Here is a 16,832-nt window from a genome sequence, read left to right on the forward strand (position 1 = left end):
CACTCTGCTGAACAGCCCAGCGCACAAACCCAAACCCTGTTCCCGGAACTGCACCAGGGAGGCTGCCAGCCACCCGAACCCCAGAACTGCACCACACACTGCCAGCCTCCCGAACCCCAGAGCTGCACCAGACACTGCCAGCCACCCGAACCCCAGAACTGCACCAGATATTGCCAGCCACATGAACCCCAGAACACCAGACACGGCCAGCCACCCGAACCCCAGAACTGCACCAGGGAGGCTGCCAGCCACCCGAACCCCAGAACTGCACCACACACTGCCAGCCTCCCGAACCCCAGAACTCCTCTGGTGTCCCCTTCTCTCAGCCTCTTTGACCTATAGCTCGATGGCCCCCAACATTTTCTGCACCAGGGACCAGTTTCATGGAAGACAGTTTTTCCACAGATGTGGCTGGGCAAGATGAAACTGTTTCACCCCAGATCATCAGGTATTAGGTTCTCATGGGGAGTGCTCAACCTAGATCGCTCTTGTGCACCGTTCCCAACAGGGTTCTCCCTCCTGTGAGAATCTAATGCTGCCGCTGATCTGGCGGGAGGTAGAATTCAGGTGGTCGCTTGCCCCGCTGCTCACCTCCTGCTGTGTGGCCCGGCTACGGACCAGTACCCATCCGTGGCCCAGGAATTGGGGGCCCCTTCTATAGCTGATTTGCTGGCCAGGCCATGCACTGTTGCCTTCCAGCCTCCTGACCACAGCACTTCCCGACCCCTCACCCCCACACCCTGGCCCTGGGTTCTGGAGAGAAGGAGAACTGGGCATGAGAAGGCCAGCCCAGCCGCTGTGACCGGTTGACCCATCTGGAGAGAACAGGCTTTCCACAGCCTCATCGAGGGTCTGCAGCTGCCCCCGAGACCACGAAGGCTGCCCCTTCTCTCCTCGGGCTGCTTTTAAAAGAAGCTGTTAAAACATGGACTCCCCAAACCTTAGAATTCCACTGTTCTCAGAATTTGAAGAATTCCAAAATTCCTCAAACAAGAAGTGGCCTCAGTGAGCCAAGGGCCATCAACCCTCTTTGCCTAAAGCTCAGGCCAGATCATGCCTATGCTTGAAGATCCCAGGGGCAAGGGCTCTCCTCTTGACCTTGGATATCCATCCAGGTGAGGCTCTGGTGGGGCAGCCAGGAGGCCCAGGAGCCCAGCCAGGCAGCGTCCCCTGCTGCTCTTTTCCGCTTTTTGCAGGATCCCCTCTCTCATTTGCACAGGGGCTTCACAAATTGTGTTCGGGAGAAACTTCCTTGCAGGAAATAGTTTCTTCTGGACCTAGCACCAACACTCCTACGGGCCATGCAGCGAAGGGCTAGCACCCTTCTCGCCCTGACCCCGGACCAGCTAGGAGGCTTCGTTGGCCCCCTAGCAACAGAGATTAGGGCCCAATTCTGGTACTTCTCTGCCTCCCCTACTGGCATCCCTCCAACCACGAAGGTTCCAGAAATGAAGGCCCCATTGTGGGGCGAGGAGTCATGCCTATACCCCTTATCACCTCCTCAGCTTGTTCATCACCAGGAGCCCTTCTGGGTGGGGGACACACTTCCCAAACCCTAACTGTCTCAGACCATCCCTGTCTTTCGGGGAGCACTGCCAGACCGGAGGGCAGAAAGCCGTGGTCAGCTATCTCAGAAAGAGGGGCAGGGGTTTGCTGCACTCAGGCCTCTCCACCCCAATGTCCTGGGCCAGCACCTGGACGTGCAGGGACCTCTGCCTCCTGCGCCACCATCGGAGACAGCCCAGAACTCTCTCCTATTCCCCCAAAAGCAAAGGCGACCCTGCCGGCCCCACACTGCGGGCACTGGCCAGGAGCGACTGGCAGCAGGCAACCGGAGGGCTGAGCACTTCCCTCTGGTCTGGCTGCGCGGGTGGTATGTGGGCAGGAAGGGCTGCTGGGGAACATCCCCCCACCACAGGCAGCAGCAGCTCGGACCCAGGGCCCTTGTCCTCCCCAGGCTCAATTCCTCAGGACACACCAAGGAGCAGAAGGTAGCCAGGGTCAAGCCCCAGGGCACTTCCTGGCCTCTGGGGAGGATACTTGGAAAAGAGGGTGTGGACCAGGCCCAGCAGATGACACGATTCATTTATTCATTCAAAGCCAGTTCCCAGCGCCTTTCACGCCAGCCCCGCAGGACTGGATGAGGGTGTCCTGCCCACCCATTCCTGGGCCTCCACCCTCCCAGCAGGAACGTCACTGAGCCACAGCCGAATGGTAGAAAAGCAAACTGGCCAAGTGATTTATTTGCAATGGGCACAGTGATGCAAAAACAAGATATTAAGACTATAAAATATGTGACTACAAAGAACCAGCGAAATAAATACATAGATATTAGATAGTCCAATAACTTAAGGCGCCCGTGCAACGGAGCAAGGATCCGCGAGCACGGGAAGTTCTGCTGCTGCGGGGCTGGAGAGCGCCGGCCACGTCCTAGCCTCGGTCTGACTCGTCCAGCGTACGGCCCTGTGGGGAAAGGACTGGGTCAGGGAGCTGTGCCAGGGCCGGTCGGGGTCCAGCCTGAGGGGCCCCGAGACCCTGACGCGAGGGGGCCAGCGCGATTGCGGGGCGCCGGGTCCCCCAAGGAGATGCAGCTCCCCCGCCCCCCGCCCCCCGCCCCGCCGTCTGACGTTGAAGTGGTTTTTCCCAAAGGCCCCCGTCCGGGCTGTTAGGGCGCGGGGCTCGCCGGGGCGCGGGCAGGCACTCACAGCGGCGGGCTCATGGCGTGCGGGGCTTGGGTTGCGGGGATGGCCCGGAGGGCTCGGAGGCTGCGGCGGCCACGGCGGCCTCGGCGGCCTCGGCGGGTGCGGCGAGCGCGGCGGGTGCGGTGCGTTCCTGGCGGCTGCGAAAGTCCTGCAGGGCGCGGCGGTTCTGGAAATCGATGAGCGCCAGCGCGATGGCCGCGTTCCAGCAGCTCTCGCCCGCGCAGCGGAAGTCGATCTCCTTGTGGTCGGTGGTGACGATGGTGAAGTACACGTACTTGCCGGTGCGCTCCACGCAGTCCACCTTGAGGATGGAGTGGAAGCGCAGCTCCTTGGGGCGCGCGCGGGGGCTGGCGGGGAACAGGCTCAGGCGGTCGGAGGTGAGCACGCCGCGCTTCTTCTTCCATAGCTGGAAGAGGCTGTCGCTGCGCTTCTCCAGCTCGCCCTCGCGTAGCACCTCGTCGGGGGACTTCATGTCGTGCCGGGCGTGGGACTGGGAGCGGCAATGCGAGAGGCAACTTGGGAGGTGGCGGCGCCGGATCTGCTCCTCGTGGCCCCGGCGCGGCCTTTATAGCTGCCCCTCCCCGCCCCGCCCCGCCCCGGCCCTCGGGCCACCCCGCCTGCCCGCGCCCCGCGCGCCCCAGGCCATACCCTCCCCAAGCCCAGCCGTCCGGACCCGCACGTCCGCGCTCTGGTCGGTCCCCGGCCGTCCCCTCCCATCTCAGAAGCCCGCGCTCCTGTTGCCCCCAATGCCCCAGCTGTCCAGCCCCGTGGGGTGACTCGAGGTCCCGCCCTGCCCGGGCGCTCGCCCGCACCGTCTCTCAGGCCGGCCCCGCGGAAGAATGCGCTGCAACCAGCCCTACCCGCGGTGACTCACGCCAGGGAGCCCCGGGAAGCACCCCCGGGCCCGGGGCCGGCCCACCGTGGGGAGACAGCGGGGTCCAGACCTTCACCCTCCAGGCGCCCCAAGTCCAGCCCTGCCGCTCTCGGTCTCCCAGGGCAGAAGGAGGGTCGAGGCCGCCTTACTTACTCCCGAGCGCTGGCCGTTCCGTCCTCTTCGGGGGCCCTTCCCAGGGGGAACAGTCACCTTTGCTGGATTAGGGAACACGTGGAAAGGGCTAGAACAGCAACCCAGAGCTCAGTAAATGGGAGGGGAAGAGGAAGCCCGCTCTCCTCCCTGCGCCCTCGTAGTGTCCCGAACTGGGGGACGGACTGCTCCCACCGCGCCCCCACGACCCGGACCGGAGAGAGGTCCCGGGAGCCGAGGGGTCCGGGCTGGGCCGCGACGCCCGCTCTCTGGGATCAGCCTGGGGGCGAGGGTCGGCGGGGGCGGCTGAGTCATCGCTTTCCAGCTGGGCAGACGGGCGGTTTTATTTACCCTCTTCCTTTAAAGGGTTTAATAGACAGGAAGCGAAAGCCGGCTCTTCCCGGGTTCCCAGGGGTGGGGGTGAAGCCAGCCGAGAGGACCCCGGGGACCCCGGCTGCTCCAGGTCTCCTAACTTCCCGCGCCCCTGCCCCCCAGCTGCGCCCTGGGGTGGTTACAGCAGGAAGTACCACCTCTGGCGTCGGAATTGGCCTCAATGGCGGAGCTCACGCAAAATGAAAACGAGAGTCCCCTGATTCAAAGTGTATTTAAAATGTCAAGACAGTGGCAGCAGAGCGTAAAACCCAGACCTGAGACCAGCCCCGCCTCCGCCTGCCCTTCAGGGTCACTGTAAGGGATAAACAGGCGGCTGGCTCAGAGGAGCGCCCCGGACCAGGTTCTGTGAATGGCATGCAGGTGGCAGCTGCCTGGTGGTCCTACCTGTGTGGCCAGAGAACATGGCAGTGAGCAGGGGCCGTGATGTGGAGGGGCGGTGCCGGCAGAGGGCAGGGTTGGGCTGTGCCAGGGTTCTGGCCTGGGAGTGAGACACCTGCCTGGGCCGGCAGGTCAACACTGCCCCCTACCTGACACCTGTCCTTGCAGCAGGGCTGGGATCCTGTGGGGTGAGGGACCTGACACCTGTCCCTGCAGCAGGGCTGGGATCCTGTGGGGTGAGGGACCTGACACCTGTCCCTGCAGCAGGGCTGGGATCCTGTGGGGTGAGGGAGCAGCAGGTAGGGTGGGCGGGTGAGGGGAGATCAGCCTTTGGTGAGGAGAAGGGATTCCAGCATTGGCCCAGAGAGGCTGCAGGAAGGATGCGGAGTCTGGTGTCCCTTCTTTTGCTGCTAGAGAGCCCTGGGCTGCCGAGCAGTGGGGCCTGGGCAAGAGGCACCTCTGGGCAATGGGAGACCAGGAGAAGTGGCTGGGGGCAGAGCGCTCTGTCACTGCCCGAGCCCACAGGTGCCTGGAACACCCCCAGGCCCACCAGCCTGCCCACCCCATTGAGGGGCCAGCCATCGGAACATCGGCTCCAGGCAAATCCCCCAACACTCGGCGTTGCTTAAGCATCTACTGCGTGCCTGCAGGCCTGGCTGGTGCTGGGACCCCAGAGGAGGGGAGAGGAATCCCTGTAACCCCCAGGGGCACAGCAGGTACATGAGGGTGGGGATGGGGGACGCGGGTACTGGGGGCCAGGAGGACAGCTTGGAGGACTCTGTGGGGAGGGCGTGCCCTTGAAGATTCCAAGGAGACCTTGAAGGGCCAGTGGTGCCTGTACGCCACCGTGTCCAGCCTCCACCTAACCTGGAGAACGCCCCAAAGTGGGCATTCCAGCCCCCATTCCACAGGAGAGGAAACTGGCTCAGGATGGAGAGGGCCTTGGGGAACGGACAGAGGACAGGCAGGAGCAGATAAGAGGCTGGGAGAAATGAGGGGAGGAACAGGGTTTGGAAACCAGGTGAGGCCTGGTGAGGTGTGCTCCCCCAGCCCCGCCCAGCTCCTCTCTTTGCCTGTACCCCAGTGGCCCTCTCAAGGGAGGCTGGGAAACTCAGTCCCCTGGGGGCAGGACTTGTAACCCAGGGGTGGTGCTCTGACAGGTGGGGCAGGAGCTGGGGGGCCAGGGAGCAGGGTATGCAGCCGAGATTCAGAGGCCCTGCCCTCCTAGCCTCCCTAGGGGGTTTCCTGCCCATTCAGCCCCTCTCTATTCCTCTCATGGACAATGTGAAGACCTGGGGGGTATGGAGGTAGATGGCCCTTTGGGGGCTGCTGGAAATCAGATCTGAGCCCTGGAGGCCAGGCCTCCCCAGGCAGCTTCTCTGTCCACAGTCCCGGCCCCAGGGGCTCAGTCATAGTGGCCCTGGCCTCCCTAGCAGGGGCTAGACACCCTGGGCCCCTGCTTGGCAGAACCAGCCTGAACCTAGTTGCAAATGTGGGGGCTGGAGGAAGCCGACTCCCAAGCCTGACCAGCCCTGGACCAGCAGGTGACTTCAGGAGCCCCCAGGGTGTCTTTATGGACATGGGCAAAAATAAAGCATGGCCTTAGGAGGTGAGAGGGGCTTGAAGGACACCATGCCCACTTGGCAGGTACTTGCACGCAGGCGCTGCCCATCCTCTCCGCATCCACCCAAGGGGCTTTTCCGCCACCACCACACTGCCCTCTGCCCCTCTGACCCCCCACCCTCTGCCAGCACCCCTCAGCCTCCCTTTTCCTGCGGCCTGAGTCTCACCTGGTCCCACCTGGGGCTGAGCGGTGCCTCCAGGAGGAGCACTGGCCCCATGCTGCAGATGCAGAAAGGGTGGCTCCGAGAGGTGCAGCGACTTGTCAAGGTCACATTTACAAGGAAGGACCTATCCCCATTCCCCAGAGCAGGCCTGCCTGAGGGTCTCCTCTGGAGGATGAGGACTGTGGATACTCACTTCCTGGGATGTGGGGGAGGGATGTTGAGGCAGAAGAGTGCCGACATAGGGACCCCACACGAGGGTCTTTTGAGGAATGCCCCCTCCTAGAGCCATTTGATAGCCAAGAGCCTGGGAGCTTTTCCAGCAGGGCACAGAGATTGGAACCCGGTGTGGATTCGGCTGCACCCCATGGGACCTGCTTTTACAAGGGTTCCGGGCCACTCACATGTTGGAGGCGGAGGAACCACCGGCCCGAGAGATGCCAAGGTCAGACAATGGCAGGACAGTCTGTGTGGGACTGCCCTGCGCTAGTTCTGTGCAGTCATTCTCCCTGTTGAGACTGCTTTCTTGGGTTTGCAGGGAACGTGGGGTGGGGGTTTCAGAGAGGTGGTGACTAACCCAGGTTACACAGCGGCCAGTGGGGCCACATCCACAGCTTCCCCGATTCTGTGGCCAGGGGCAGGAAATAGCCCTGATGTTCTGTGACTGCTTCTCAGGATGGGGAGGGGGCTCTGCCTCAAGTTGGTGGGTCAGGCAGAGCCTGTCCAAACCAGGTTTACTAATATTTATCTGAGGGGTCACATCCAGGATTCAAGCGGAGCCTGAGCCAAGGGTCCCCACCCCCGGGCAGGCATTGTACAGTCTGGGTGCCTAAACATCTGACCTGGGACACTAGCCGCCCAGTCCAGCTGCCTGGATCCTTGGCACCGGAGCCCAGCTGTGTGAGGTTGTCAGCAGCTGGGGCAGGATGCGGGCACCTCTCCGAAACTCCCTGCGTGAGGTCACTTCCTTATGGTGACGAGGCCGGGCCCTCCAGGCACTTGCCCAACGAGCCTGGCCATCCTGCCAGCCTGTGAGGAAGCTGCATGTCATAGAGCTTCGTGTCATAGGGCCCGGCCCAGTGCCTAGGGCTTGACACCACCCTCTTGTGGGAGGGGTTGCTCAGGGACAGCCCTGAAAAAAGGCCCTCTGCTCCTCAGTCAGGAAGGCCCACCCCTAGCTCCTCTCACCTCCTCCAGGAAGCCTTCTCAGATTGCCAGGCCTGCCTCCTGCCAACCACATACTGCTAGGCTCTGGGTCTCCAAGCCTCCGCCCACCTGAGCCTGGGGAGGCTGGGGGAAGACCCAAGCTGCCTGGAGTTGCAGCACCTGAGCAGTGCACTTTTGCCACCTCACTGGTGCCACCTCACCTGAGCCCGTGGCCCATGTGCCAGGGCCTGTGACTCAGGCCTGCCCTCGATCTGTCTCCTCCCAGCCGCAGCCTGAGGAAAGTGAGAGGCACCGGGACAGGACCCACCTGGTTTTCAGACACTCGCAGTCAGCCTGACCTTGGCCTCTGAGGGCTGTGTTCTCTTGCTGTGTCTCTTCCTGAGCTCTTCCACTGGAGCCTGACAGGCAGGTTCTACCTCACAAGGTGTTGGGGATTGAATGAGATACCAGAAACACCTTTCTCCTTGGCCCCTGATGAGCTCCTGTTTATCCCCGAGTACCCTACTCAGAAGCTATTATCAGTTCCTTAAATGCAGTGATAATGTTTTATTCTCTGGGACCCTCAGGGACCAGCCCAGGCACTCAGGAAATTATTCTGAAAACTGGTGGCTAAAAAAGCATCCTGAGGCCAGGCTCGGGGGCTCACGCCTATGATCCCAGCAAGTTGGGAGGCCGAGGTGAGCAGATTGCTTGAGCCGAGAAGTTTGAGACCAGCCTGGACAACATAGCAAGACCCCCCATCTCTGCAAAAAAATAAAAATAAAAATTAGCCAGGCATGGTGGCGTATGCACTATAGCCCCAACTACTTGGGAGGCTGAGGTGGGAGGATCACTTCAGCCTGGGAGGCCGAGGCTGCAGCCAGCTGTGATCACTCCACTGCACTGCAGCCTGGGTGACAGAGTGAGACCCTGTCTCAAAAAATAAAGGCATCCATGTCATTGTCCAAAAGACCCCCTCTGCACTGACTACCGAACATGCAGACTGTTGGCTTGTGTATGCGACCAGACAGCCCCCGGCTGCCTCGGGTGAGACTGAGCATGCCAAGATGAGGGGGCCCTGTGGGGCAGAGTGGGGCCTCCGTCAGGCTCCATTAGGCTGGTGTCGCCTCCACAGGGCTACTTGTGGGTGGTTGTGGAGCCCCCAGAGGTTGGGAGATGGGTCCAGGACGTGGGGAGCTTGGGGAAGGGCCCTCCCAGCAGTCACTCACAGATGGAAAAGAAGAGCAGCCGACATGACTGCCCTGGGCCTGGCTTGTGGGGATGTCTCCAGAAGCCTGAAGGAGTGAACCAATGAACAAAGGAACAAACAAAATACAGGAAGGGAGAGAGGGAGGACTGAGGTGGCCCCATGCCCTGCACAGGGCTCAGATTGCAGAATCGCTGGGGCAGTCTTCTCACGGCACAGATGCTCACCCTCCCAGCCTGAGCTTCTCATTCAGCGGGTCTGGGGGAGCCCTGGCAGGTGTATTGTCATTATTTCCAACATTAAAATATTACCAAAGATAGGCCAGGCGCTGTGACTTGTGCCAGTAATCCAGTGCTTTGGGAGGACCAGGAGGAAGGATTACTTGAAGGAGGAGTTCAAGACCAGCCTGGGCAAGACAGCAAGACTCCATCTCTTTAAAAAAAAAAAAAAAAAAAAAAACCTACCAAAAATAGTAACAAATTGTTGATACAAAAAGTAAAAAAGAGGCTCGAATTATTTCAGAATTGATGCTGGGCATGGTAGCTCATGCCTGTAATCCCAGCACTTTGGGAGGCCAAGGCAGGCAGATCACTTGCAGTCAGGAGTTCAAGACCAGCCTGGCCAACATGGTGAAACCCCATCTCTACTAAAAATGCAAACAACAACAACAAAATAATAATAATAATATTAATAATAATTAGCCGGACATGGTGGTGCACACCTGTAATCCCAGCTACTCGGCAGGCTGAGGCAGGAGAATTTCTTGAACCTGGGAGGCGGAGATTGTGCCATTGCACTCCAGCCTGGGCAACAGAGCGAGAAAAAACAAAAAAATAAAAATAAAAACGGCCGGGCGCGGTGGCTCACGCCTGTAATCCCAGCACTTTGGGAGGCCGAGGCGGGCGGATCACAAGGTCAGGAGATCGAGACCACGATGAAACCCCGTCTCTACTAAAAATACAAAAAATTAGCCGGGCGCGGTTGTGGGCGCCTGTAGTCCCAGCTACTCGGGAGGCTGAGGCAGGAGAATGGCGTGAACCCGGGAGGCGGAGCTTGCAGTGAGCCGAGATCGCGCCACTGCACTCCAGCCTGGGCGACAGAGCGAGACTCCGTCTCAAAAAAAAAAAAAAAAAAAAAAAAAAAATTAAAAACAAAATCGAGTGTTCATCTCTTATGTCTCCCCACCTAGGGCAACTCTCATCCTTTTTTGTTTGTTTGTTTGAGATGGGGTCTTGCTCTGTTGCCCAGACTGGAGTGCAGTAGCATGATCTTGGCTCACTGCAACCTCCACCTCCCAGGCTCAAGCAATCCTTTCGCTTCAGCCTCCTGAGTAGCTGGGACCACAGGTATGTACCTCCATGCCCAGCTAACTTTTTTGTATTTTTGTACAGACAGGGTTTCACCGTGTTTCCCAGGCTGGTCCTGAACTCCTGAGCTCAAGCAATCCACCCATCTCAGCCTCCCAAAGTGCTGAGATTACACGCATGAGCCACTGAGCCTGGCCTCTTTTTGTTTTATTATTATTATTATTATTATTATTATAAATTTTTGAGACAGGGTCTTACTCTGTGGCCCAGGCTGGAGTGCAGTGGCACAATAATGGCCCACTGCAACCTCGACCTCCTAAGGTTGTGATCCTCCCACTTCAGCGTCCTGAGTAGCTGGGACTACAAGGCACATGCCACCACGCCTGGCTAATTTGTGTATTTTTTGTAGAGATGCGATCTCACTATGTTGCCCAAGCTGGTCTTGAACTCCTGGGCTCAAGCAATCCGCCTGTCTCATCCTCCCAAAGTATTGGAATTACAGGTGTGAGCCACTGTGCCTGGCCTCATCCTTTTTAAAAAAGCATTTACATTATTTTAACAATTGCTTTTTGTTTGTTTGTTTTTGAGATGGAGTCCCACTCTGTCATCCAGGCTGGAGTGCAGTGGCACGATCTTGGCTCCCTGCAACCTCCACCTCCTGGGTTCAAGTGATTCTCCTGCCTCAGCCCCCTGAGTAGCTGGGACTACAGGCGTGTGGCACCATGCCCGGCTAATTTTTTTTGTATTTTTAGTAGAGATGGGGTTTCACCATGTTGATCAGGCTGGTCTTGAACTCCTGACCTCAGGTGATCCACTCACCTTCCTCCCAAAGTGGTGGGATTACAGGAGTGAGCCACAGTGCCCAGCCTCCTTTCACAATTAAATATAGGATTGCTCTGTGATCCCACAATTCCGCTCTTCTCATTCACATGCTCACAATAACTAAAAGTAGAGTCTCTCTGAGAGGTCCATGCACACCCATATTCCCAGCAGCATGCCAAAAGGTAGAAGCCACCAAGTGTCCACTGACAATGGGCACACACAATGTGGTCCACCCACACACTGAAATAGTCACAGCCTTAAAATGGAAGGGAATTCTGGCCAGGCGTGTGACTCACACCTGTAATCCCAGCACTTTAGGAGGCCAAGGCAAGTGGATCACCTGAAAAATTAGCTGGGCGTGGTGGTGCATGCCTGTAATCCCAGCTACTCAGGAGGCTGAGGCAGGAGAATCACTTGAACCCAGGAGGTGGAGGTTGCGGTGAGTCAAGATTGTGCCATTGCACACCAGCCTGGGCAACAAGAGTGAAACTCCATCTCAAAAATTAAAATTAAAATTAAATTTTAAAAAAAAATGGAAGGGAATTCTAACATAAGCTACAACATGGATGGACTCTGAGGACACTGTGCTGAGTGAAGTAAGCCAGACACAAAAGGACAAGTACCGAATGATTCCACATGTACGAGGTCCCAGGAGTCATCAGATTCTGAGACAGAAGGCAGGAGGGCAGGTGCCAGGGGCTGGAGAGGACAATGGGGAGTGTTTAATGGGGACACAGTTTCCATTTGGAGAGATGAGAAATTGTGGAGGTGGATGCTGATGGCAGCTGCACAACAGTGTGAATATGCTTGGTGTGAATATGCTCGGTGTGAGTATGCTTAGTACAAATATGCTCAGTGTGAATGTGCTCCATGTGAATATGCTTGGTGTGAATATAGTCAGTGTGAATATGCTTGGTGTGAATATGCTCGGTGTGAATATGCTTAGTGCAAATATGCTCAGTGTGAATGTGCTCCATGTGAATATGCTTGGTGTGAATATGGTCGGTGTGAATATGCTCGGTGTGAATATGTTCAGTGTGAATACTCTTAGTGTGAATTTGCTCAGTGTGAATATGCCTAAGCATAAGCACACTGAACTGTGCACTTTAAAAATGGTTAAGAATGTAACTTGTGATGTGCCTTTTACTAGTTTTAAAAATTCATTTACATATGAATATCCATGCATGTGGGGGTATGAGGTTGTGTCTCTTCCTGTGTCTGGGCCATTTCCCAGGAACCCCCCACCCCAGCCCTCATCCTCTGGAATCCTCCGTGTCTCAGCCACCCCTTGTGATGGATGGGCTTGGGCTAGGTCCCCTGTTGCTGTCATCATACACGGCACTGCCTTCCTGGACACCAGACGTGGCACTGCTGTGCTAGTGGGGCCTTCAGATGTGTGGTAACTGCCAAGATGGCCCACCAGTGGGGCTGTTCCTATTCACCCTCTCCCCTGAAGGCTGCAATGCCAATCTCCCCATGGCCAGGCCAATGGTGGGCACTCTGTACTTAAAAAAAATAAAAATAAAAGGGTCAATCTGGGCTGGGGGCAATGAGTCACGCCTGTAATCCAGCACTTTGGGAGGCCAAGGCGAGTGGATTACTTGAGTTCAGGAATTTGAGACCAGCCTGGCCCAGATGGTGAAACCCTGTCTCTACTAAGAATAGAAAAAATTAGCCTAGTGCAGTGGCATGCACCTGTAATCCCAGCTACTCAGGAGGCTGAGGCAGGAGAATTGCTTCACCCTGGGAGTCGGAGGTTGCAGCGAGCTGAGAAAGTGCCACTGCACTCCAGCCTGGGCCATAGAGTGAGACCCTGTCTCAAAAAAACAAACAAAAAACCAAACCAAAACAAAGACAAACAAAAACCCCAAAAACAATCTGGTGGTCAAAAACTGAGGTCTTGTCTTCCCACACATTTCTCTATTCCTGGGGTGGGGGCAACCATCTCTCTGGGTGTCCGTGGCCTTTGGCGCAGCTGTCTGTTCCCCTTTTCATGTGCTTTGGTCTGTTTGAAAGGCCCCTTTCGTGGGCTGAATGGTGGCCCCCAATAAGACGTATCCATGTTCTACTCCCCAAAACCCATGAATGTGACCTTTGATGGCAAAAGGGTGAATATGACCTTAGTGGCTAGAGTGTGATAGAGGCAAGGCCCCTGAGAGCAGGAGCCTCCCCTGGACTACCCAGGTGGGCCTCACCAGGGAGAGCTGCCGAGAAGCAGGCATGAGGGGAGGAGGCCACGTGAGACAGAGGCAGAGATCGGAGGGAAGTGGCTGCAAGCCAAGGAACGCCTGGAGCCCCCAGATGACGAGGAAGGGTCCCCATGTAAGGTTTGGTGTTCTGGTCCTTGGGGAGGGCAGCACCTGCTGAAAAGGGGCAGGTTGAGACCCAGGGATCGCCTCAGGCCCTCACTGGCGGCCCCCAGGCGGGGGGCAGCAGACCCTAGCAACTCCGACCAGCGCCTGTGCCTGAAGTCCCATCTCCAGGCGCTCCCTCTTGTCCTCCTGACCCTGTACCCGCCTTGCTCGGTGAGGCACTGTCCTCCCTCCTCCAACTAGCTACCAGCCAGGCAGGCACTGGTGAGGGCTGGTGTGGGCAGCCCTGCCATGCCCAGGGTCTGGGTTCTGAGGAGGTGAGACTTCTCCCCATGTCCCAGATACAGAAATTGAGACCTAGGGAGATTTGGAAACTTGGTGGACACCACAGACCTCTTGAGGAGCCCAACAAGGGTGACCTGTGGGTCTGCCCTGAGTGGGGTCCTGGACACAGCTGTAGCTGCCCCGTTTCTCCTGGGCTGGGCTGGGCCAGGCTGTTGGGTTGTCATGGTAAGTAACATCCGGCTGCCGCCTTCGGAGAGCCATGAGTCAGCATAGCCAGGATGGGCCAGTGATTGGCACCTTGGGGACAGCCTGGCAGGCGGGGCCTCCCTCAGGCACACCAAGGTGACCTGGCCTCAGCAGGAGGCATCCAGGCCTCACCCTGCAAGAGCTGGGCCCTGGCTTCTGTCCCGAGCCTCGGGTCTGTCTCTTAAATTGGGAAGGTCCCAGGCGCATGAGGTGCCTGGAAACCCTCACCAAATTCAGAGCATCAGAAATTCAACCAGGGCCAGCCTCAGGAGGCGTCCTTCCAGGAGGCCCTGCTGTTGGGGGAGAACTGCTTACCAGTGTCTCCTGGTGGGTGTGGCCGAAACAGCTGGGCCTGGGGTCCCTTGGGCCCCCCACTCCACACGAAGATGCTCCCTGGGGCAGGTTGGGGAGGAGGTGCCTGCTCCAGCAGAAGGAACCTGGTAAGGCACCTGTTCTGAGGGCTTTGGGGCAGAGGCCGAAGTCCATGCCAGGCTGTGGCCAGGTCGGGCTGGCTGGCGGGGAGCCACAGGCTTCTGCACACAGCAACCCCTTCCGCAGGCCCAGGGCTCCCTCAGGGCACTGCAGCTGTGGTTGGCTGAGTCTGGGATGGTCACTTCTCCCACCGCTGCCCCCGGCTGTTCCTCTGTTGCTCCCCGGTTGCCCAGCCCTGAGTCCTGACTCAGAGCCAGGCAAGCCAAGGACCCAGCAGGGGCAGGTCAGAGGTCAGTAATATCAAGGTGTGCCTGGATGAGCCAGGCAGAGGCCAGGGGCTCCACCTACTCACCCTGGCTGCCTCCCACCTTAGGGGCAAGCTTAGATCCTGGCAGCCCAGGCTGACTCAGCCTGTCCAGTGATGGGGTTGGGGGCAGCCTGGGGCATTTCGAGAGAGGGACAACATGGGTGGGGTGGCAGGAAGCCCTGGACCTGGGACTTGGGGAAGGGGGCTCTGGCCCCCTGGGTGGCCCCTTGGGGATGGAGAGGTTTGCTGGGTAGCAGGACAGGAGCAGGGTGGGATGTCGGCTTGGTCCCAGCTCCACATAAACGGGGGCCATGAGCCTAGAGAGCAGACTGGCCAGGTAGGGCGACCTGGGGGACACACCACCCGCAGACCCACATGCCAGGCAGCTGTGGAAGAGGGTCCCAGGTGACCCTGTCGGGGAAAGCAGCAGCCGTCAGGTTCTGGGGTCACAGCTCCTGACTCAAGGGAAAAAGCAGAATTTTAAGTGGAATCACCCTGTTTTGGGGACTTTTGAAAACTGAGCTTCAGGCTGGGCGTGGTGGTTCACATCTGTAATCCCAGCAATTTGGGAGGCCAAGTGGGTGGTTCACCCAAGGTCAGGAGTTCAAGACCAGCCTGGCCAACATGGTGAAACCTCATCTCTACTAAAAATACAAAAACTAGCCAGGCATGGTGGTACATGCCTGTAATCCCAGCTACTTGGGAGGCTGAGGCAGGAGAATCGCTTGAACCCAGGAGGTGGAGATTGCAGTGAGCTGAAATCATGCCACTGTACTCATACTCCAGCCTGGGCAAGAGCGAGTCTCCGTCTCAAAAAAAAAAAAAAAAAAAAAGCTGAGCTTCATTGAGGACTAACTTACATAACAACCTAATATACCCATTTTTGAGGTAACTCAAAAATTCTGACAGCAGTATATACCTGTGTAATCACTTCCATCCCTCCAAAGGGTTCCTTGGTCAATCCCCCCGCCCCAGATCCCTCCCAGGCAGTCACCGGCACTGTAGCTTTGCAGGCTCTAGAACCAAACAGAACTGGGGCCCTCCAGAGGCCGTCTTCCGTGCCTGACTCCTTGCTGTGTGGGTTCTTTCGCTCCTTGCCCAGAAGCACCCGTGTGATGGCAGTCGACAGAAGTGTCTCAGCCACCTGTGCAGGGGGGTGCCCCAGGCCCCACCTCCCATCTCCTAGGCTGCTCCCCAAACTCCTGCCCTGACCTCAGCGCCACTCATTTTGAGTCTCAGTTCCCCCACAGGGTGAACAGCCACAGGGAGGGCAGGGGCTGGGGTGGGGCTGGACAGTCAATGTCTGCCTCCCCAGCAGGGGGCTCAGCAGGGACAAAGGAGGGGCCCGGCTAGCAGAGCTGAGGTTCTATGGCGGCACCCCCTGGCCCCCAGGACCAGAAGGGAAGCAGCCACCCTTTACCCAGGCCAGGCCGGGTGGCCACAAGCCCCCACTTCCCAGCTGCCTTCCAGATGGTGGCTCTGGGCAAACCTCTCAACCACTCACCAACTTTCTGTGACCACTCATGGCTGAGGTCCCGGAGCTGACAATGGCCTGGGCCTGGGATGGTTCCTGGGCTCCTTGGCCACTGGAGAATGACCTTCCCTTTCCTGAGACCCTGGGAAGCAGGCAGGACAGCGGCCATGCAGGGGTGACAGAGGCCAGGTGCTGAGGTCTTGGGGGAAACCAGGCACCTGCACCCTCAGGCCTCCACAGCTCCCCGGGCTTCATGTTGAGGTCCTGCACCCAGATGATGTCCTTGGAACTGGGCAGCATCCACGAACCATGCACTCCCAAGAGTCAGACTCAGTGGGGGACACAAGAACCCAGCTCTGTGAAGGATGCACGGCAGGTGGGTGCAGGGTCCTCACACACTTCTTACTCAAAAGGGAAAATCCAGATACCGCCATCCCCAGAAACCACAATGTTAACATCCCCTTTTCCCCACTTGTGCAAATCTGATCTAAAACCACCCAGCTAGGTAGTGAGGGGCACTCCACAAGCCTGTAGAGCCCTTCCTAAAAGGCACGTTGGGCAACCAGTGGACAGGACAGTGTGCAGGGCTCTCATCTCCCCAGCTGATGGGGGGTCACTGCAAAATGGCACCTGCCCTTTGGATTATGGGGTCTGACCCTGGGCAGACCAAGTAAGGCCAGGGTGCTGCTCACCCATGGGGCCACCCTGAGGCTGGGGAGCCTGAGACCAAGCTCCCCCAGGTACTTCAAAGGATGGGGACGGAGGAACGGGTGCAGGAAGCACAGACATCAGGCTCCACAGCCCTTGGGGGTATGCTGGAAGGACGTTCACTTCCCAGCCTGCACCTCCCCTTCCTGCTGCTCCCAGGGAGAAGGCAGCCCACGGGTGAGCTGGAGGCGGCAGGGCAGGGCCAGCCATGTGGGGAGCAATGAGCCAGCTCCATGGCTGCCTTCTCATGACGGAGTTTCATTCACCAGTCAGCGCTGCCAAGGCTGGGATTCCCACAGTCAGGT

The 16,832-nt window shown here is 58.2% G+C and overlaps 1 protein-coding gene across 6 annotated transcripts; it reads right to left on the reverse strand.

Moving 5' to 3' along the window:
* Nucleotides 1–2,125: 2,125 nt before the first annotated feature.
* Nucleotides 2,126–8,988, reverse strand: LOC105469762 (pleckstrin homology like domain family A member 2). 6 transcript variants are annotated; one of them, XM_071074080.1, is made up of 5 exons: nt 7,124–8,988; nt 6,288–6,408; nt 3,730–3,817; nt 2,706–3,192; nt 2,126–2,463 (listed from the first exon to the last, which is right to left on the reverse strand). In XM_071074080.1, exon 4 carries the CDS (start codon nt 3,172–3,174, stop codon nt 2,716–2,718), a length of 459 nt encoding a protein of 152 aa, XP_070930181.1. In that variant the 5' UTR covers nt 3,175–3,192; nt 3,730–3,817; nt 6,288–6,408; nt 7,124–8,988; the 3' UTR covers nt 2,126–2,463; nt 2,706–2,715. The 6 variants fall into 6 exon arrangements, with proteins under 6 accessions (XP_070930181.1, XP_070930180.1, XP_070930182.1 ...); XM_071074079.1 differs by having other exon boundaries at nt 6,288–6,480; XM_071074081.1 differs by lacking the exon at nt 6,288–6,408.
* Nucleotides 8,989–16,832: the final 7,844 nt, after the last annotated feature.

This window comes from Macaca nemestrina, chromosome 12 (assembly GCF_043159975.1).
Source record: "Macaca nemestrina isolate mMacNem1 chromosome 12, mMacNem.hap1, whole genome shotgun sequence".
In the NCBI taxonomy this organism is placed as follows: domain Eukaryota; kingdom Metazoa; phylum Chordata; class Mammalia; order Primates; family Cercopithecidae; genus Macaca; species Macaca nemestrina.